This window comes from Rana temporaria, chromosome 3 (genome assembly GCF_905171775.1).
Source record: "Rana temporaria chromosome 3, aRanTem1.1, whole genome shotgun sequence".
Classification (NCBI taxonomy): Eukaryota; Metazoa; Chordata; class Amphibia; order Anura; family Ranidae; genus Rana; species Rana temporaria.
This window is the reverse complement of record NC_053491.1, coordinates 254,718,489-254,740,492: the sequence shown is the minus strand read 5'-3', so window position 1 is coordinate 254,740,492 and position 22,004 is coordinate 254,718,489. Positions and strand designations below refer to the sequence as shown.

General features: G+C 46.4%; 1 protein-coding gene across 1 annotated transcript; it reads right to left on the bottom strand.

Moving 5' to 3' along the window:
• Positions 1 to 12,523: 12,523 nt before the first annotated feature.
• On the bottom strand, positions 12,524 to 13,930 carry LOC120932303 (extensin-like). Its single transcript, XM_040344593.1, has 2 exons — positions 13,734 to 13,930; positions 12,524 to 13,656 (listed from the first exon to the last, which is right to left on the bottom strand). The coding sequence occupies exon 2, from the start codon at positions 13,527 to 13,529 to the stop codon at positions 12,603 to 12,605; it is 927 nt and encodes a 308-aa protein (XP_040200527.1). The 5' UTR covers positions 13,530 to 13,656; positions 13,734 to 13,930; the 3' UTR covers positions 12,524 to 12,602.
• Between the last annotated feature and the right edge of the window lie 8,074 nt (positions 13,931 to 22,004).

Here is a 22,004-nt window from a genome sequence, read left to right as displayed (position 1 = left end):
CTAGGAGCATAGGCCTGTATGACGGCCTGCCCGATCCACCGAGAAATGGTGGTCGACGAGACCGCCAGGCCCTTTTGTGGACCAGACACCGACACAAAAGAGAGTCAGAAGCTCCGAAATGGAGCCGTAGTAGGCTGGTATACCCGCAAAGCGCGTACCACGCCTAAAGTATGAAAGGCCGAAACCTCCTTCGGAAGAAGGGAAGGTCGCGGGCGCACCATCACCTAATCCTTATGGGGGATCAAGCATGGCGGCTTGCAAGACAAGACCGCCAACTCAGAAACCCCTCTAACAGAGGTAAAGGCCACTAAAGGGGCCACCTTCTGAGATAGTGTCAAGAGAAAATCTCTCTGATGTTTCCAAAAGGAAGGTTCCTGAAGAACCGAGAGCACCAGAGTCAAAACTCATGGGGGAAGAGATGGGCCAAGAGGGGAAAGTATATGACAAACCCCTTGCACACAAAAAAAGGGGACCCACCAGGGAACGGGCCGCAAAAAGGCCACTAAAAGAACACAGCCAAGGCTGAAATCTGCCCCCAAACGGTGCTTTAAGCAATTTTTAGATCCAATCCAAGCTTTAAAAACAGCAGGACCCTGGACATTGAAAGTACGCCCGTGGACGTCACTCCATCCCTTCGCACCAAGAGAGGTGCGACGGTAGATCCTCCGGAAGAAGACTACGGTGCCCTGTTGAGATGACCGAGTCAGACAGACCCTGGTCACCTAAAGTCTGGCTTCCAATAACCATGTTAAGCAAGTCAGTGACTGTACAACAGGAGGAAGTATGGGACCTTGAGACAGGAACCTCCTGCCCTGGCAATCGCCAGGGTGCCTCCGCTACCAGGCGCCCGATATCAGCGTACCAAGGACGCCGAGATTAATCTGGAGCGATTAGAATCATCGGGATCTCCTCAGCATCCACTCTGTGGAGCGGCCGAGGAAGCAACTACCATGGAGGAATGGCAAAAAATCACCGATACAGACAACACAGGGCCACCAGCGCGACTGACGCGTCTGTACAAGATCACTAGACCTGGCCACTAACTGACACCCTTGCGGCGGAGACAAGCTGCCAGGAGATCCATGCCATGTGAGGCTCACCTCCTGCAAGGGAGCCGAAACACCCCAAGCACAAAGACCAGTCGCCCTGGTCCAGCATCTGGCGACTCCAGTAGTCTGCCTGCCGGCATACCTGATGGTAGACTGAAGCCACGGCCGTGGCGTTGTCCGGCTGAAACCAGATTGGTCGACCACAAGGAGAAGCATAGCCTGATCGCCTAAAATAGTAGGACAATGAACAGTAGACAGCACCTGGTATTCCCAGGCGGTCTTCCACCAGGCACTAGCCAGGCCCGACCCTGGGTAGCTACCGAGACCAGACACATTCAAGGAGGTGTGGTCATAGGTCCCGCAAGTCCAGCGACTCAGGGCCGACTGGACCCCCAGTTTTGTGAACCTCCAGGTTCACAACCCGTGAGCTGGCATTCGTCGTAAACACCGACCACTGGAAGGAAGGAACAACTTCCCGGACCGAAGAGTCGGGAATCTCTGTCACCAACTCAGAGAGACTCTGACTAGGTGGCGCACAGGAATATAATGATTTCAGAGACAAGAGATTTTTACCACCTGGACAGTAGTTCCACTGGAAAACCAGGGTGTGGAACTGGGCATACAGTACCACCTTGAAGGAGGCTACCCACAGACCCTGAACCAGCAGGCGCCCGGAGAGAAGACCGATTGCGTGATGCCAATACCTTCTCCGCAGACTGAAGAGTCTGCAATTTCTCCAGGGGAAGAAGGACCTTTGCCACTGAGGAGTCTGGATCAACACTAGATACTCCAACGCTGAGTCGGAACCTAGCATGCCCATAATTTGAACCCTGGGTCGCACACATGTAGGGCAGGCTTGCTGCCACTGAGCTACACTTTCTGGCCTAAATGTTTAACATCCACCCGAATCTTCGGAGGGTCTGAATGGGAATAACCCATCCACTAGGTCGGAGACAGAAGCTGCTCTCAGAAGAAAGTCGTCAAAGTAGCCAATGAGGCAAAGCCTCGCTGTCCCAACAAAATTCAAATAAGTGCGAGCTCCTAGCTGAAAACCCATGGTGCTGACGCCAGATCAAAAGGGAGGGCCACAGGCTGACAGAGACCCTTCTCTCATCACGAAGCACAGAAAAAAACACTGTGACATGTGCAAAACGGGACATGCATGTATGCGTCCCTGATGTCCGAGGACGTCAGGACATCCCCCGGATGAAGCGCAGCTACTCTCGTCCTGCAGGAAAGGTAAAATTACCTTGCAGCTTAGCAAATCCCACACTGCCCAAGGCAGACCGACGTGCCGGGAGGGGAAGACACAAGGACAGAACTTTGTTCTGTGGATAGGAGGAAACCCTATCTAGTACTCCGAAGAGACCACCTCGCAGACCCACTAGTCGGAGAGCAGGGAGGTTTCACTGAATTGTGAACCTGCAAGCCGCCCCTCCCACCTAGAGACAGGAAGGGAAGGCTATATACATTGGCAGGATTTGGGTGCCGGCGTGATCGGCTTATGCACCCAGGGACAGATTAGTCCCCCAGCTGGGCCTTTGACGGCCTGGGAGGGTTGCCCCTAAATAATACACACACATAGTGTGTATGTATATTATGTAGGTGTATGCACACATGTCTTTGGAGGAAACCGGAGTACCCGGAGGAAACCCACACAGACACAGGGAGCGACAATGCAAGCTCCAGGCAGATTGGCGTCAGTGTGCAGATTGGCGTCAGTGTGCAGATTCGAACCAATGACTCTTTTGCTGCCAAGTAATGGAGTTAAGCACTACACCACCGTGTGCATAAAACCATTCTGAAACAGACGCTCTGGATAACAAGGGCGCAGCATTCAATGAAGCATCACAGACCTATATGAGGCCCTGGACCAGCTGGTCCGCTAGGCTAATAACCTCAGGAGAGAGTCGGTACTCCTCCACTGTCTGGTGCAAAATGCTCACTCTGTGAGTTGTATACAGCACTAGGGGTCAGGACTACTCCAAGATGGCCGCCGAGCGTTCAGAACGCGGCCACAGGAAAAAGGCCAGCACAATGTAAGCTGCGCCATAGCGTGGCTACGACAAAATGGGCGCCAATGGGAGTTTTCAATGTAATTGAAAAATCTCCCAAAAAATAGCGCCAGCGACCACTGAGACCCCAGTGTAGTGGCCACAATAGGCCGCAAGCCAGACCCCAGCATGGTAAACATGGAACGGGTCAGTACTTCGGATCTTCTATCAGTCAGATCCATACAAGTAGGGGTTCCCGCCCGGCGGTGAGGGACTACAAAAGCCCTCAGTGGCTTTTCTCATTCCGCATCTCAGAAATTATCAAAGAAGGGCACAGAAGGAAAAAACCTACACAGCGGTCTGATTTGTGTGATCCAAAAAAGACCGAGCCCTCAGCGGAAACCCAGCTGCACTATGCAGCTTAGGAGAGTCCCTTGCAGCAGTAAAAAGCGCACCCATAAATGCCTTATTCTGCCTTTTTTTTTTTTAACTAGGTACCTAGTCCATGGCTCCATAACAGAGCATTCCCCAGGGGATAACGGGGGAAGGGGGCACTCTTTTACCGCCCGCCCGCAGTCCACCCCCACCCTGGCACAAACTGTGTCCAGGACTAACAATAAAAACTCTGTGGGAATCACAGGTGCTAACACCTGCTGCCACCACCAGCATGTGGGGAAGGACCCAGATACTGACTCCAATATTTACATATAGTGTGTATTATAATATGCACACCTGTCCATACAAATAGACAAAAGCTCCTAGAGCCCTATTCAGGGCCTCTCACCCACTTGCTGCGCTGACCAGGGGTAACCAGGGGACTCCCTCAGGAGGAGACTGCCCAGTGCTGTCTGTGAGAGGAAAAGAACCGTGAGGTAACTTTTGCAGGGACCTGTGTTTAAACAGGAAAAGCCTCATAGGGCTGTTTTATTTAAGGATAAGACACAGATACAGCATAAAAAGCAAAACCATTACAGGTGTCACCAATCAGTCAGCGTCTGCTGAAGTATAATCATAAACATCTGTGCTCATCACAGGGCTTTTTACCTCACAGGAAAGCCCAATACAAAAAACACAGGCCAGATAACACAGTCCCCTCAGGAAGGCCCCCTCCCCCCTGACAGCGGCAATGTTAGCAATGCAGCAAGGGAAAGGAGCAGGGAAGTAAGGGGAAGGGACCCCCGAACCCCAGGAATGCCCAGCTGTACCAACCCACCGAAGCAGGAGGGACTGTACTTACCCGTCCAAGCGAGGACTCGCTGACGCATTCCTGACAGACCTACAACCGCAATGGAGGTAGCTGTCGGCCCGGTCCACTGTGATTGAGGCAACACCACAGCTCAGTCATATGTGGACCTCGGAGCAAAGCTCACCGGCCACCTCAGGAGTCATGAGGTATGGCGTGGCAGACCAAGCCTCTTTGCAAAGGTGTGCCCACGCTTGCTGGTCGGACTGAGTAGACTACAAGGATCTATAATATCCAGCCTGTCTCTCAGCCAACAGTTGAAAGAAGATTCTTCAAGAAAAAGTAAAGTAAAATAAAATAAAATTTCTCCTCAGGGCGCTGGGCCCAAAGGGAGCCATACGTCCTTCTCCTTTGCTAGGCAGAACGAAACTGGGGCTGCAAGCTGCAGTGAGGAGGGTTATGTCTGGAGGGACCGCCCCCTGGGCGGGGCTGTTCAACTCTGTTAATGTAACATGTATTTAACTATTTAACATGTTTCTGCCTAGTCCTCTCCTGTAAACAGGGAACATAACCCACTTGTCAAGATTTAAGGAGCTGTGTCCGTCCATGGACGATAAGAGAAAAAAAGAATTGTTGCTCTACATAAAGATGGCCTACACCAAGGATATGCAATTAGTGGGCCACCAGCAGTTGCAAAACTACACGTTCCATCATGCCTCTGCCTCTGGGTGTCATGCTTGTGGCTGTCAGAGTCTTGCTATGCCTCATGGGACTTGTAGTTCTGCAACAGCTGGAGGTACGCTAATTGCATATCCCTGGCCTAGGCTATAAAAAGATTGCCAAGACCCTGAAACAGTGCTGCAGCAGTTTAACAGGACAGGTTCCACTCAGTACAGGCCTTTGCTTTGGTCGACCGAAGGAGTTGAGTGCATGTGCTCAGCGTTATATCCAGAGGTTGTCTTTAGGAAATAGACGTATGAGTGCTGACAGCATTGCTGCAGAGGTTTAAGGGGTGGGGGGCTCAGTCTGTCAGTGCTCAGATCATACACTGTACACTGCATCAAATTGGTCTGCATGGCTGTCTTCTCAGAAGGAGGCCTCTTTTAAAGATGATGTACAAGAAAGGATGCAAACAGTTTGCTGAAGACACGCAGATTAAGGACATGGATTACTGGAAACATGTTCTGTGGTCTGATGAGATAAACTTATTTGGTTCAGATGGTGCCAAGCGTGTGTGGTGGCAACCAGGTGAGGAGTACAGTCAAGCATGGTGGTGGGAGTGTCATGGTCTGGGGCTGCATGAGTGCTACCGGCAGAGCCATCTTTAACCACTTAAGGCCCGCCTCCTGCACATATATACGTCGGCAGATTGGCACGGCTGGGCACAAGCACGTACCTGTACGTCCTCTTTAGGTGCCTACCCGTGGGTCACAGGCGCGCGCCCGCAACCCGGTCCGAAGCTTCGTGACCGCGGCGCGGGACCCGCGGACCCGATCGCCGCCCGAGTCCAGCGATCGGTCATAGGAGCTGAAGAACAGGGAGAGGTGTGTGTAAACACACCTTCCCCGTTCTTCACTGTGGCGCTGTCATCGATCATCTGTTCCCTGATATAGGGAAACACGATCATTGACGTCACAAGTCCAGCCCCGCCCCCCTACCGTTGGAAACACATATGAGGTCACACTTAACCCCTTCAGCACCCCTAGTGGTTAACTCCCAAACTGCAATTGACATTTTCACAGTAAACAATGCATTTTTATAACATTTTTTGCTGTGAAAATTACAATGGTCCCAAAAATGTGTCAAAATTGTCTGATGTGTACGCCATAATGCCGCAGTCATGAAAAAATATCGCTGATCGCCACCATTAGTAGTAAAAAAAAAAATTATTAATAAAAATGCAAGAAAACTATCCCCTATTTTGTAAAGGCTATAAATTTTGCGCAAACCAATTGATAAACGCTTAATGTGATTTTTTTTACCAAAAATATGTATAAGAATACGTATCGGCCTAAACTGAGAAAAAATATGTTTTTTTATATCTTTTTTGGGGGTATTTATTATAGCAAAAAGTTTTTTACTTTTTGCTATAATAAATACCCCCAAAAAAGATATAAAAAAACATATTCTATTTATATAGATTTTTTTTCAAAATTGTCGCTCTATTTTTGTTTATAGCGCAAAAAATAAAAACTGCAGAGGTGATCAAATACCACCAAAAGAAAGCTCTATTTGTGGGAAAAAAAGGACGCTAATTTTGTTAGGGAGCCACATCGCACGACCGCGCAATTGTCAGTTAAAGCGATGCAGTGCCGAATCGCAAAAACTGGCCAGGTCTTTTACCTGCGTAATGGTCCCGGTCTTAAGTGGTTAATATTGCTTGGACCCACGGGCAAACATTTTCCTGGACCTTCCTGAATCCACTTGTCAACCATTTGCAGGCTGTGTGGGCTCATGGAAAAGCTGCTTTGGGCCCCCACAACAATGACTGGGCCCGGGGCAGCTGCCCCGTTTGCAGCGTGGTAAAGACTGCCCTGGCTACCGGCACTGAGAAACTACAGTTCGTTGAGGGAACCATGAATGCCAACATGTACTTTGACATACTGAAGCAGAGCATGATCCCCTCACTTCAGAGACTGGGCCCTAGTGCAGTATTCCAACATAACGGCCCCAAACTAGGGTGACCACATGTCCCGGATTGCCCGGGACAGTCCCGCATTTTGCAGGTCTGTCCCGGGCACCTTTATTCCAAGACAATACAGTGTCCCGGAATGAAACTGACACAGTCACCCCCGGGCCAATCTGATGCCCACAAAAAAAGGCTGCCACATCAAAGCTTTACTCACTGACAGTACTTGTCCTGGCCCGGAATGCCTGGAGAAGCACAATCCCCACCCCCCTGCTTGTGATTTGGAGAAATCATTAATCCCGCCTCTTGTGCCCAATCACTGTGCTGTGATTTGTTACAGCATAAGCTGATTTTTGAGAAGGGTAGGTGTCCCTGAATGGTAGTTTGGAAATGTGGTCACCCTACCCCAAACACTCCTCCAAGAAGACCACTGCCTTGCTCAAGAAGCTGAGGGTAAAGGTGATGGACTGGCTAAGCATGTCTCCAGACCTAAACCCTATTGAGCATCTGTGGGGCATTCTCAAACAGAAGGTGGAGGAGCACAAGGTCTCTAACATCCACCAGCTCCGTGATGTCGTCATGGAGGAGTGGAAGAGGACTCCAGTAGCAACCTGTGAAGCTCTGGTGAACTCCATGCCCAAGAGGGTTAAGGCAGTGCTGGAAAATAATGGTGGCCACACAAAATATTGACACTTTGGGCTAAATTTGGACATTTTCACTTAGGGGTGTTGGGCTGTGTGTTGAGTTATTTTGAGGGGACTGCAAAGTTACACTGTTATACAAGCTGTACACTCACTACTTTACATTGCAAAGTGTAACTTCTTCAGTGTTGTCACGTCACTTGAAAAGATATAATAAAATATTTACAAAAATGTGAGGGTTGTACCCAATTTTGTGAGATACTGTATGACATAAAAGTCAAATTAAACTAGTGAAAATGTAACAACTTTTATATTAAAAACAGTCTGACAAAATCGTGTCTTCTGGGTTTATGTGGAATAGGCACTTTTTTTTTTCACTTTCATATTTATTTTTCTTTCCATCTCTCTTCCTGCCATGAAGTATAGTTTGAAACCGTTTTGCAAACATCCTTTGCTTACATAGGACTTGACTAATTAGATCTGATACAATACTGAAGAAAGATTGCAAATACTATGTAAACAACTTTTATTACTGTGATATTTGTATTGCAATAAATGGTTACATAAAACTTCTCCTCCTGGTAATTTGAACTTATTCATAAAAATGATTGAAACTAAAGTAAATCCTAACTGTATTTGTTGGTATATTCTCATGGCGATCTAATCATGTGAGAGCACATAAGGTCTTCTTTGTTTCCATTTTCTGTCCAATAATTTTTATTCAGATTTTACTCATAACACAGAGAAAAAGAAGTAGGTTAACAAAGAGCAAAATAAACAATCACCCATAGTTCATTTCCATAAGCAAGCGGTGGCATTCAATAGGTCAGTGAAGTAGAGAGAAAGGTATGACACAGTTGCCAAATATTAATAGCCATTCCTCCTTGGACATTCCTCAGCTCCCAACAGCTTTTCAGTCTGTGATCTGATTATGAAAGAAAGAAAGTTACCGCTCCAGGTGGATTGTGTTAGGCCCCGTACAGACGAGCAAACATGTACGATGAAACCGGTCCGCCGCACGGTTTTCAGCGTACATGTCTGCCCGGAGATTTCTGTATGATGGCTGTACTCACCATCATACAGAAATCCGCGTGTACTCGATACGCGGCGACGAGGCCGTGCCGTCGCCGTGACGATGACGCGGCGACGTGCGCGGCCCTGGCAGTTCAATGCTTCCACGCATGCGTCGAAGTCATTCGACGCATGCGAGGGATGGCGGCCGCTCGGACATGTACGGTAGGTCTGTACAGACGACTGAACATGTCCGACGGACAGGATTCCAGCGGGCTGTTTCTAAACATGTTTAGAAATATTTGCCCGCTCGAAAAAGGCCCGGCGGGCAAATGTACGGTGGAATCCTGTCCGCTCGGCTGTACAGACGACCGAACATGTCTGCTGAAACTGGTCCGCGGCCTTAGGATGATCAGTATGGTCTCAGGAGATCAATGATGCTGGCAATGCACAAGACAACAAATGGAAAAAGAAAATATAGACAGCCGCACTCCAAAAAACCTTGATGGTTGTCTTTATTTAAAAAAGGAAAAATGCACTACAAGTCACAGCACACTACACGGGAGTAAAACAGCTGACGGGTTTCGCACTATAAATTAGTGCTTAATCATAGATATGATTAAGCACTAATTTATAGTGCAAAACACATGCTTGAAGCAGAAAAAAAGCTTCTTCCCTGGATTCACAAGAAAGCAGGGTGCTGGCATATCCATGTGCTAATCCAGAAAACAAACCATGTCAATGGGTGTGGAATGCCTCTCTGCCTGACCAGCCATTTCAATCAGAAGAATAAGAGCGGTCTCAAACTACTTGTCTCCACTAAGATTCTCCCCCTGACATGTTTTACCCCTCCCACCAGCTTAGTCAAAGGGTTCAGTCTCATACCAGTTTGTCCAGAGGTGTCATAATGTAGCTGAGTATTTGTATGTACCGGAACTAGAAGCCATCATTATTTCGATAGTTTCAGTAAAACAGGGTTTATGAGTAAATTTCCAATGTCTCGTTAGCAATAGCATTGGTCTAGCCGCTAGTATAAGATGGGTTAGGAAATGCCTAAATTGAGAAGGGATAGAGGATAGATTCACTCCCCAATTTGAGGTGTGCAAATCTGGGCAAGGGGGTAATAGGTTGTTCCACAATCATGGAGATCATTTTGAAAATTTCGTTCCAAAAACAGGCAAGATATTTACAGAATTTAGAATATGTGGATAATGTTGCCAGAGCAACCACAGTCTCTCCAATAGGCTGGAGAGGTGTAGTTCTAAACTTTGAGAACTGAAAAAGAGTCCCGAAACCATCTCAAAGTGAGTATTTGATGTTTACAAGTTAAAATCTATGGCCCAGATTCTCGTATATGGGCGTAAAACTGTGCGGGCGTAACGTATCTGATTTACGTTACGCCGCAAGTTTTCCAGGCAAGTGCTTTATTCACAAAGAACTTGCCTGTAAAGTTGCGGCGGCGTAGCGTAAATCACCTGGTGCAAGCCCGCCTAATTCAAATTAGCCGGGTAGGGGGCGTGAAGCATTTAAATTAGGCACGTTACCGCGCCGAACGTACTGCACATGCGCCGTCCGGAAAATATCACAGGGTGCATTGCTCCAAATGACGTCGCAAGGACGTCATTGGTTTCGACGGGAACGTAAATGGCGTCCAGCCCCATTCACGGACGACTTACGCAAACAACGTAAATTTTAAAATTTCGACGCGGGAACGACGGCCAGACTTAACATTGGTTGCCCCTCATATACCAGGGGCAACTTTACGCCACGCAAAACTAACGTAAACGTCGTAACTTCACTGCGTCGACCGTGCGTACGTTCGGGAATTCGCGTATTTAGCTAATTTGCATACTCGACGGGGAAAACGACAGAGGCGACACCTAGTGGCAAAAAAAAATTGCACTTAAGATCCGACAGCGTAAGAGCCTTACGCCTGTCGGATCTAATGGATATCTATGCGTAACTGATTCTGAGAATCAGTCGCATAGATACGACGGCCCAGATTAGGACTTACGACGGCGTACATTGCGTTGCGCCGTCGTAAGCCCTTTGAGAATCTGGGCCTATATTTTTTGCTAGAAAATTACTAAGAACCCCCAAACATTATATATATATTTTTAGCAGAGAATCTAGAGAATAAAATGGCGATTGTTGCAATATTTTATGTCGGATGGTATTTGTGCGGCGGTGTTTTAAAAAAAATGAAAACGTAAAGTTAGCCCAATTTTGTTGTGTAATGTGAAAGATAATGTTATGCCAAGTAAATAGATACCAAACATGTCACGCTTTATAATTGCACGCACTCGTGGAATGGCGACAAACTACAGTACCTAAAAATCTCCATAGGCGATGCTTTAAACTTTTTTTACGGTTACCAGGTTACAGTTAGGCTGCATTCACACCTAGGCGTTGGCGTTACCAGGCGTTTTTACGCGCGTTTTTTTCGCGCGTTTTGGTGCGCGTTTGCGCGCGTTTGTGCGCGTTTGCGCGCGTTTGAGCAGAGCGACGTCCAGCGTTTTTTTTTTTTTTTTTTGACCAATAGTAAAATAGATCACCTCTGTCATCATTTGTTGCTATGTGAAAGGTTTTTTTTTTCCTCTTCCTGGGTGATAATTCCTCTTCCGGGTCATCCTTGTGCTTCTGACTCCATTGTGAAAATGAGTGATGACGAGATGGCTTTGTTCATGGCAGCAGCCACTGCTAGCCAATATCTTGTAAACGAGAGGCAGAGAAAAAGGAAGAGGCAACGCAGATTTTGGATACACCCCGTCATTGCTGATCGGGAAGAAAGAGGGCAATTTTGGGTGATGTACCAAGACCTCCGTGACCATGAAGACAAATTTCTGGACTACACCAGAATGTCCATAAAAAGGTTAGTAAAAAATGATCTGGAATCATTTATTTTTTACATTGTACCATTTGGGTTGCCACCTTTTCTTCAAGTCAAACATGTACACTTCTGCGGTGCACAACTATTTTTTTTAATACTATGAACTATACATATATTTTGTTAGTATTTAACATTTCTAATCATATGAATATAATAAAAATAGTCCCCTTTCCATTGCAGTGCACAGAGTTCCCCCTTTACATTAGAGTCCACAGAGTTCCCCCTTTACATTAGAGTCCACAAAGTTCCCCCTTTACATTACAGTGCACAGAGTCCCCCTTTACATTACAGTGCACAGAGTCCCCCTTTACATTACAGTGCACAGAATCCCCCTTTACATTACAGTGCACAGAGTCCCCCTTTACATCACAGTCACCCTTTTGCATCTCAACTCCCAGATTTCCCTTTCACTGTATGGGTTAACCAACATAATCTGATTGAAGCGAGACCTCAAGATACTCAGACATAAGGGATGCTCTGTGAACCATGATCTAAGGGGGAAACCGAGATCTCTGATGTACGGAGAGGACTCCAATGTGAGAACTCTGATTTTTCCTAGTGTACTCACCAAGAGGCAGGATAGAGAAAGGGGGTGTGTGCTTCTGTTAGACAGCGATGGAGGGTGAGCTCACTCACCCCTTGGCAGATAGCACATCTCATCCTGGTATATCTGTGGCTGCTGGGTTGTAAGTTTTCATCCCCTGCAGCCATTAACCCTGCCGGAAATCCATATTCTGGTCAGAAAAATCTGTCAGAGTGTCAGGCAGTCTGAAACCCAGACACATGATTCCAAACCCGAACTGTTCTGGCGAATCCCGGAAAGGTGGCAACCCTAGTACCAATCCATTGCCAATTTTAAATTTCATTTTCCTTTACAGCTTTGATGAGTTGCTGGAATTGTTGATCAACAGATTGCAGAGGATGGACACCTACTTCCGCAACTGTATCCCCCCTGTGGAGCGACTTATCATAACACTGAGGTAATTTTTATTTAGCGCTTTGAATGTAATACACTCTATTATATATATATATATATATATATATATATATGTGTAATAAAAACCAAACAAAAATTCTGTAGGAACAAAATTATTTTAATATTTTAATCAACCAAAACATTGGGTCTTTTTTTTTTTATTAGGAAAATATACACAAAGTGCACAAATACACAAAATATACAAAAATGTTTTATACATAATCCTTATTTACAATTGCTGTAAATTTGGGGAGGAGTCCTCTTCCCCGTGCGGTGACATGGCGACCGACAGTGCGTGGGCAAAAGGGGGCCAAGTGGAGGTGGTGCTGTCTTCCCCTGACCAATTGGAAGGTGGTGTTGCTTGTGGTGGTGGTGGTGTTCGTGTTGGGGCATTCCTGAAAGTCGATTGTCTCGGTCGATGTGGGTAATGTGATGTAGGTGTAGTCGTTAACGCAGGGTAAGTAGAAGGTGGTGGGTGGTAAGAAGAAAGTGTTGTAGGAGGCAGAGTACTGTATGTGACAGGTGGTGTTGAGAGATGAGGAAAAGGAGAATGAGGGTGGTAAGAAGAAGGTTGTGTATAAGGAAAAGGATTCAGAGAAGTGTGAGTGGAAGGTGTTGGCACAGGAGGTAAATGAGATAGAGTGGTGGTGAAAGGATGGTGCGCAGAAGTCGGTGGTGGTGTTGGTCGAGGAGGTTGGTCGGAAAGCTGTGGTCCTGTCCAAAGGGTAACGGGTGGTGGGGAGAAATGGGTCGTGGGTGGTGTTGGGACATGCTCGGTCCGTTTATTGGCATATGGGCCATAGGGTGGTGGTGGTTCGGATAAATCGTCAGCTTCTGTCGGGGGTATAAATGTCGAGATGTATCTAGCCGTACAGGACAGCACCACCGCTTGCAGATTTGGGGGAACTTTGTCGATTAGTTCCCCCAGACATTTTGCTACATTTTGCCCATACGATCTATTGCTCATCCGGTCAGACATGTTGGTCATAATGTCCAACATACGATCCAGGGCTGGATCCGGAGCAGGAGCCCTCCTACGCAGAGCACGCGGAGGTCCAATATGCGCAATGTTAACTGGGGGCTGCTCTGCAAGTGGTCTTGTTGCATTAGCATTTGATGCCTCGGAGTGCTGCGGTTCCGGCTCCAGAGTAGCCATCGCTTGATCCCCCGATGCCACGCTCTCTCTGTCCCCTCTCTCTGCCACGCTCTCTCTGTCCCCTCTCTCTGCCACGCTCTCTCTGTCTACTACAGCTGTGGCAGCCTCGTCCCAGCAGCTTTCAGTACTGAAAAAAGAAATCATGTATTCAAAAATAATTTTAAAACATTTGGTTTACCGAGCAAAGTACAGATAATGGTTTACCTCCCCAAATCCAGCACCGGTCTCAGAAACTCCAATTCCTTTGCATGAACGTATTCTCTCACCGAACATGCTCCACTCCCACTTCGGCGCTGCTCCCGCTGTGCCTTCAGCTGGCGAGCGTAGGCGTCCCTTATACTCTTCCATCTGAGTTTTAGAATTTTCACTGTAAAAAATAAAATAAAATAATATATATTATTTTCTTTGTAGGTATCTATCAACTGGACAATCGATTGCAAGTCTGCATTACTCGTTTCGTATTGGAAGATCTACTGCCAGTTATATAATTCGGGACACCTGCAGTGCCATTTGGGAAGTCCTGAAACCCATTGTGTTTAAAAAACCGGCAGCAGAGGACTGGGAAAAAATTTCCCAAGTATTCTGGGAACGCTGTAACTTTCCGAATTGTCTGGGAGCGATCGATGGGAAACACATCAGAATTGTTAAGCCCATGGCTAGTGGGAGCCAGTATTTCAATTATAAGAAATACTTTTCATTCGTCTTAATGGCTGTGGCTGATGCCAATTATTGCTTTACCTACATTGACATTGGTTCCTATGGAAGTAGTGCAGACTCTGCGATTTTTGGGAACTCCTCTTTTGGGCAATTACTTCGAACAGATGGTCTGGACCTTCCACAAAATAGTCCACTCCCGGGCACAAACGGCCCTCCCCTACCAAGTGTCTTTGTGGGTGATGAGGCTTTTGCTCTGAACACACACCTACTTCGGCCTTATTCAGGACATAATCTGAACGAAGACAAACGCATATTCAACTACCGGCTTAGCAGAGCACGCCGCGTAGTTGAGTGTGCTTTTGGAATTTTGGCGAACAAGTGGAGGGTTCTCCACACACCGATTGTGCTCAACATGCAAAATGCCATTAGTGCTGTAGAAGCGGCGTGTGCCTTGCACAATTTTGTCAGGCAGCGCGATGGTCTAGATTACGAGGAGCCAGTCCATGAGACTCTGGAAAGAGCTCATTGGACTGGTGTACGTGGGAACACACAGGGGACACATGTCCGTGAACAGTATGCGGCATACTTTGTCTCTCCTGAAGGGCAGGTCCCTTGGCAGCTCAATTCCATTTAATTTATTGAACTTTTCAGCTTTTGACACGCTTATTTTGTGAAATATATTCTTTACTATGCTGTTTTGTGGAAAAAAAATAAAAAATGATTCATGTTTTAAGAAGTCTCATTCTAATTTTATTTTGATACAGTTTTATCATTGGGTTCAATAGCCCTATGATATTGTGTGCCATTTTATATTAGTGACATTCTATCTATTGTAAACTTAGTTTATGTATTTATTCTGTGGTCTAATAAAGGGCCTGTAAGTGACCGCCTAGACGTGGGTTGGGGGTCCGATCAGGACCCCCAGGGTACATCCGGGGGTTAAGTGGCTCTATATGTGTCCCCCTGCGTGTCACTTTCTCCTCCTGTGTAAACACAGGAAGAGGGAAGTGATGACACTGACACCAGTACACGTAGGCACAATCCCCTTTTGGATCTCCAATCCACTCCCCCATCCCCTTGTCACAGTATCAATGAATGCAGTGAACATATATTTACTGATCACTGCAGGCAGAGTGTAGGTCCTGTGTAGCCCCCGTCCCCACCTGACGCTGTAGTCGCTAGGTCGATTGAATTTTTTAATTTTTTTAGATTAAAGATGTGTAAAATAATATTTTTTTTGAAAAATGTCACTAAATTTTTGGATTATTAAAAATCACAGAGGGGATCAAATATCACCATTAATAAGCTCTATTTGTGGGAAGAAGAGAACGCAATTTATGTTTATAAGCCATGTCGCATGACCGCACAATAGTCATATTTGTAAAGACACATTTTTAAACTTAACAGCATATTGGTACGGTAATAAATGCCTACTGTAACGACAAACAATCATTCCATTATTTCATTAGTGGCATTTTGTATTTCTGTTATGTTTTTTGATAGAGTTTACCTTTGCTATCATGGGACTTATTTATCCGTGCCCAGTTCTCATAGATTTGGCTCCCAATAGAACACCAAGCGTCCCAACGGGTGGTCCTCATTTTGTAGCCCGGTGCCCTGCTGTCATAAAGACAGGGGTGCTCCTTCACCATCCTGATGAAATTTTCAGGCTCCAGCATCGAAAGGGTTCGATCAAATTCGGCCTCCATTGAGAAAAATGTGACTTTTCTTTATTGTAAGTAAAGTAAAATGGTGATTTCACAAGTTCCTGTAAAAAAATATGTCATTTCCTGTTTTGTTTTGGAGCTGTATGGGCGTCAAAACGCGCGTAAAAACGCGCATAAAAACGCTTGCTGTCGCGCGATACGCTCAATTCGCGCGTTTCCCATTACTTTCTATGGTAAAAAAAAACGCGCGGAAACGCCTATGTCGCGCGCTTCGCGCGACAAAAAAAGGTCCGGGACTAGTTTGAGCTTCGCGCGACAGGCGTTCAGGCGTTCAGGCGTTCAGGTGTGAACAGGCACCATAGGAAACAATGTTAAATCTGCCCTCCCGCGTTCGTGAGCAGTGCGTTTCAGGCGTAAAAACGCCTAGGTGTGAATGGGGCCTTACAGAGGAGGTCTAGTGCTAGAATTATTGCTCTCGTTCTGACGATCACGGCAATACCTCACATGTGTGATTTGAACATCGTTTTCATATGCGGGGGCGCAACCTCCATATGCGTTTTCTTTGTTGCCCGAGCTCGCGGGGAGGGAAGCGCTTTAAAAAAAATGTTTTCTTATTTATTTTATTTATTTTTATAATATTAAAATTGTGTTTTTTTTTTTGTTTTTTTTACATTTTGATCACTTTTATTGCTGTCACAATACTTTGCACTTCAAAGTATTCAGATCACCGAAAACGGCGAGTCTGAGTACTGTGTATTTTTTTAAATCCGGCGCCATTGGCAGCCGAGAAACCCGGAAGTGACGTCATGACGTTGCTTCCGTGTTTACATTGCAGAGACTGAATCAAAGCTGTTTACGGCTTCGTTTCAGTCTGCGCCTCGACACCGGAGGTGCCGGATCGAGGATCGGGTCTCCAGGTGGGACGGGAGGCCCTGTCAGAGCGGCGAGAGGCAGCCGGAGGGGGATGTCCCCTCCCGCTCCTCCGGCATAACAACCGAGTGGCTTTTAGCCAAATCGGTTGTTATGCCTGGATAGCCAATCGTCGGCTCTAAACAACGGTACTGGGATGATGCCTGCAGCTGCGGTCATCATCCCGGTGTAACCCCCGAAAGCCGAGGACGCATATATGCGTATGCTCGGCGTGAAAGGGTTAAAAAGAAAATATCACTTCTGGGCTGCTGTATAAAATGTTTCTGTTGATTTATTAAACTAAAAAATATAGACTCATCTATCTCCATTCTAAAGCTTGCCATAGATGGAACAAAATCCCTGCTTAACTGGCTAAATTTTGATCCATCTATGGCCATTCTTATTTGAGAGGAGTTAATCTAATGATCGCCTTTATATTTTTATGGGATTTCTATTTATTTATTTTTACTAGTAATGGTGGCGATCAGCAATTTTTAGTGGGACTGCGACATTGCAGCGGACCTAACTGACACTTTTTGGGGACCAGTGACATTATTAAAATGATCAGTGCTTAAAACAATGCACTGTTACTGTACTAATGACACTGGCAGGGAAGGGGGTTAACATCAGGGGCGATCAAAGGGTTAAGTATGTCCCTAAGGGGGGGGGGGTCTCTATCTGTGGGGGATGTGCTTTAACTGGGGGAAAATAGAGATTCAGCTTAGCAGAAACACAAGATCTCCATTTTCCCTTCTGGCAGAATGGCGTTCTGCTTTGTTTACATAGGCAGATTACCTTTCTGGCTCTACTCAGAACGGTCGGCGGGTACTGGAAGACGTGCCCCAGAGCCAAAGAAGGAAATCACGTACAGGTAAGTGATTTTGCGCTTAAGGGCCGCCCGATATATGACGTCCTCGACTTTGTGCAGTGATATCTGAATGATGCCCGCAGCTACAGGCATCATTCAGATATCACCGTCTTCTGCCTCTTGATCATTCTTATAGGCAGCGGGAGGGGATGTCCCCCCCTCCCGCCGCCATCCGGCGCTTCTCCAGGCTCTCCCGTGCCAGTGGGGGCCCGGAGAACAAATCGGCCGGTGCCGGCTCACGACGATAGAGATTTCCGATGACCATATGGTCACCAGTCATCTCTATGACCCTCACGTGACGTTGTCACGCCTGGGTACCCAGAAGTAAACAAAGCTGCGGCTGTCAGCATGAGATCGGTGAATTTTTTTTCACAATCCCATGCTTTCAAGCCTGGAGGAGAGATGTGGGGTCTTATTGACCCCACATCTCTCCATAAAGTGGACCTGTCACAGTGATTCCTATTACAAGGGATGTTTACATTCCTTGTAATAGGAATAAAAATGATCAAAAAAAATGTAAAAATAAAAAAAATAAGTAAAATAAAAAGTAAACTTTTTTTTTTTAAACGCCCCTGTCCCCGGTAGCTTGCGCTCAGAAGCGAACACACATTTAAGCCCCACCAACATATGTAAACGCCGTTCAAACCCCACATGTGAGGTATCGCCACTTTCGTTAGAGCGTGTGCAACAATTCTAGCCTCCTCTGTAACTCGAAAATAGTAACCTATGGAGATTTTTAAGTACCAAAGTTTGGCGCCATTCCATGAGTGTGCACAATTTTAAAGCGTGACATGTTTTTCTAGCAAAAAAAAATTAGATTTTTACATAAAGGAGAGAAGTGCCAGAATAGGCCCGGTGGACAAGTGGTTAAAGTGGTTTTAAACCCGCCCAAAAAATGTTTTTTGTTCACCTGAAAAGTAAAAGCCATAATGAGCTAGTATGCATCGCATATTAGCTCATTATGAAATACTTACCTCAAAACGAGGTGTAGGGAACTTACCTGGTCCACGCAGAGCGAGATATCATCTTGACTCGGCATGTCTTCCAGGTATCGCCGCTCCAGCGCTATGATTGGCTGGAGCGACGATGACATCACTCCCGCACATGCGTGCGGGAGATTTAAATTCGGCAAGGTCCGGCGGCTGCGGGTCCTTTAGCCGAGGATCCCAGCTGTTCATGCGCTGCTGCAATCAGGGGCGCATTGCGAGGGGAATATCTCCTAAACCGTACAGGTTTAGGAGATATTCTTTATACCTACAGGTAAGCCTTATTATAGGCGTACCTGTAGGTAAAACTTATAAAAACAAGTTTACAACCACTTTAAGATTATTAGAAGTCAGTAAGTGTGGGCCCTGGTGCCTCAGACCCTTTTCACACTAAGGAGTTTTTCAGGCGTTTAAGCACTAAAAATAGCACCTAAATACCGCCTGAAAATCTCCTGCCCTGCAGTCTCAGTGTGAAAGCCCGAGCGCTTTCACACTGAGGTGATGTGCTGGCAGGACCGCTCCAAAAGTTCTGCTAGCAGCATCTTTGGAGCAGTGAGAGGAGCGGTGTGTTTACCGCTCCTCCACCGCTCCTTCCCATTGAAAACAATTGGACACCGCACCGCTAGCGGCTGAATATCGCAGCAATTCCGCTGCAATTCCGATGGTAAAAATAGCGCAAGGATTTTGCCTCGATCTTCCTTGTGACGGATCTCGCATAGCCCAGGTGGGCACATCCGCCAGACCTGTGTCTCCTGTCCTCCAAGTGCACCTGCAGCCTGCAGATTTGCCATAACCAGCCCTTAACCCCACAATCCACACAGGTGTTGAGGGTTAAACATGCAAAGCATAAACTGTTTATTAAATACAAGGCATACACTTTTACACACAGTTAGGGACACTCCCCTTAGCTTTGTCATAGAGGGGAGGGGGTAGGGGACAAGGAACAACCAATGGGAACTGAACACTTGTACATTAAAACAGAAACTACAGATAAACATAAAGGGATAATGGTAAGCAGACAGCCTCTCAATACACATCCCCTGCGGAGAGAGGTCTCCAGTCCAGATCATTGTCTATGTGCCATGAACAAACACAATTACACACAGCAACAATGCCAGCTTGTCCCCAGGTCTCCAGTATCTTCTGGGCCATAATCTGTGGGTAGGAGGCCTGCCCACAGTCCCTTCCAAAACACAGTGACAGTGGGTTCTGACACATTCCTCTTCTCAGGTCCCCTGCCGGGGCTTATGGCTCCACCCCTCCACTGAGGGCCCCCATAGCAAGCCACTTGTTATGGGGGCACCCATGCATGCTCGCTCCCGAGCCATATGCTGAGTGTCCATAAGACACACAGAGCAGGACTTGGCTCTGCCCCCACTCTCTCCCCACTGGCTCTGATCGACAGCAGCTGGAGCCAATGGCAGTATCTTAGCCAAGAGCGAGAGACCCAGAGAAAGCCTTGGCTCTCATGCACATCGCTAGATTGCGATTGGGCTCAGGTATGTATTTAGGGGGTCCTGCGGGGGAAGCTGCATGCAGAAGGTTTTTTACCTTACTGCATAGAATATAGTGAGGTTAAAAACATTCTGCTTTTTCAACCGCTTTAAACAGGAGGTCCTTTGTTGGGAAGGTGCTTCTGGCTAGTCAGTAGACTAAAGCCCTGTACACACGATCGAACCTTTGTCCACGTGAACCGGAATTCCATCAGAGTAAAAGAGAACATGTTCTCTATCTAAACTACAATGACATTAATCTGGGCATACACATGGTCGGAATTTCCGATGGAAAAAGTCTGTCTGAAATTCCGATCGTGTGTAAGGGGCTTAACATTTCACATTCATATGTTTTCTAAATATTCCCCATTCAACTGAAACTTTTTCTTATAACTTTTTGGTTGAATAAAAATGGGTATGTGGATTGAACATTGTCTGTTGCCAATCCCTCAAAAAGATTATTATCAACACTATATGTAGTAAATAATAAAGGCTAAAAATGCAAAAGTGAACTTCAGCAGTTACATAGTCAGGTTAAAAAAAAGACATTAGTCTATCTAGTTTAACCAATTACAAAACACGCACAAATAGAAAACCAACATATACACTGTCCTATACCCATAGTTGATCAAGAGCAAGACAAAAAAAACACAATAAAGCATGATCTAATTAGCTCCAGCTATTGGCTCCCACTACTGTCAATCAAAGCCAGTAAGGAAGGGGGCAGAGCTGAGCCATAAGACACAGAGAGTGGGACTCAGAAGGGAGCACACACAAGTGCCCCCATAGCAAGCAGCTTGCACTGGGGGCACTCAGTGGGGGAGAGGAGCCAGGAGCACTAGCAGGAGCCCCAAGAAGAGGAGGTTCAGGGTTACTATACTATACTATAGAATTGGATAGGCGCAGCGTATCAGAGATACGCTACGCCGCCGTATCTTACCTGGCTTTAAGTCGAATCCTGGAAGATTTTGCGCCGTAAGTTACGGCGGCGTAGTGTATTTCTGGCGGCGGAATTCAAATCGCCGGGTAGGGGGCGTGATTCATTTAAATGAAGCGCGTCCCCACGCCGATTGAACTGCGCATGCTTCGTTTCGAATTTTCCCGCCGTGCTTTGCGCGAAATGACGTCGCAACAACGTAATTTTTTTAACTTAGACGTGACTTACGTCCATCCCTATTCACGGACGACTTACGTGAAAAAAAAAAAAATCAAATTTCGACCCTGGAACGACGGCCATACTTTAACATGGCAAGTCTATCTATACGTCGCAAAATAGCAGCTTTAACTATACGCCGGAAAAAGCCGACTAGAGACGACGTAAGAGAATGCGACTGCCGCGCGTACGTTCGTGGATCGTCGGAAAAAGCTAATTTGCATACCCGACACAGAAAACTACGCAAACTCCACCCAGCGGACGCCGAAGTATTGCATCTACGATCCGAAGGCGTACGAAGCCGTACGCCTGTCGGAACGAACCCAGATGCCGTCGTATCTTGGTTTGAGGATTCAAACTAAAGATACGACGCGGGTAATTTGAAAGTACACCGGCGTATCAGTAGATACGCCGGCATACTTGCTATGAGGATCTGACCCTACTGTATATGTAAACACCTCACAATTTACTAAATGCACATTATGTACACACTGCCAAAAAAAAATCCTTTTAAAGCAGCGAGAAAGTTATCTGTTAAAACTTCTGAGTAATAAACATGTTTTTCTATCTGTGCCAGTATGGGGACAAACAGTCTGGATTGGTATCAGCCAAACAAATGCACAAGCAAATGTCATGTCCTCTGAGGGAGCCACTTATCTTTCTGCGAAGTTAAAAATCACAAAACATAGAATGCTTTTTAGAACCATATGCCTTTTTTTGTTCTTTTTGAAATGGGAAGTCT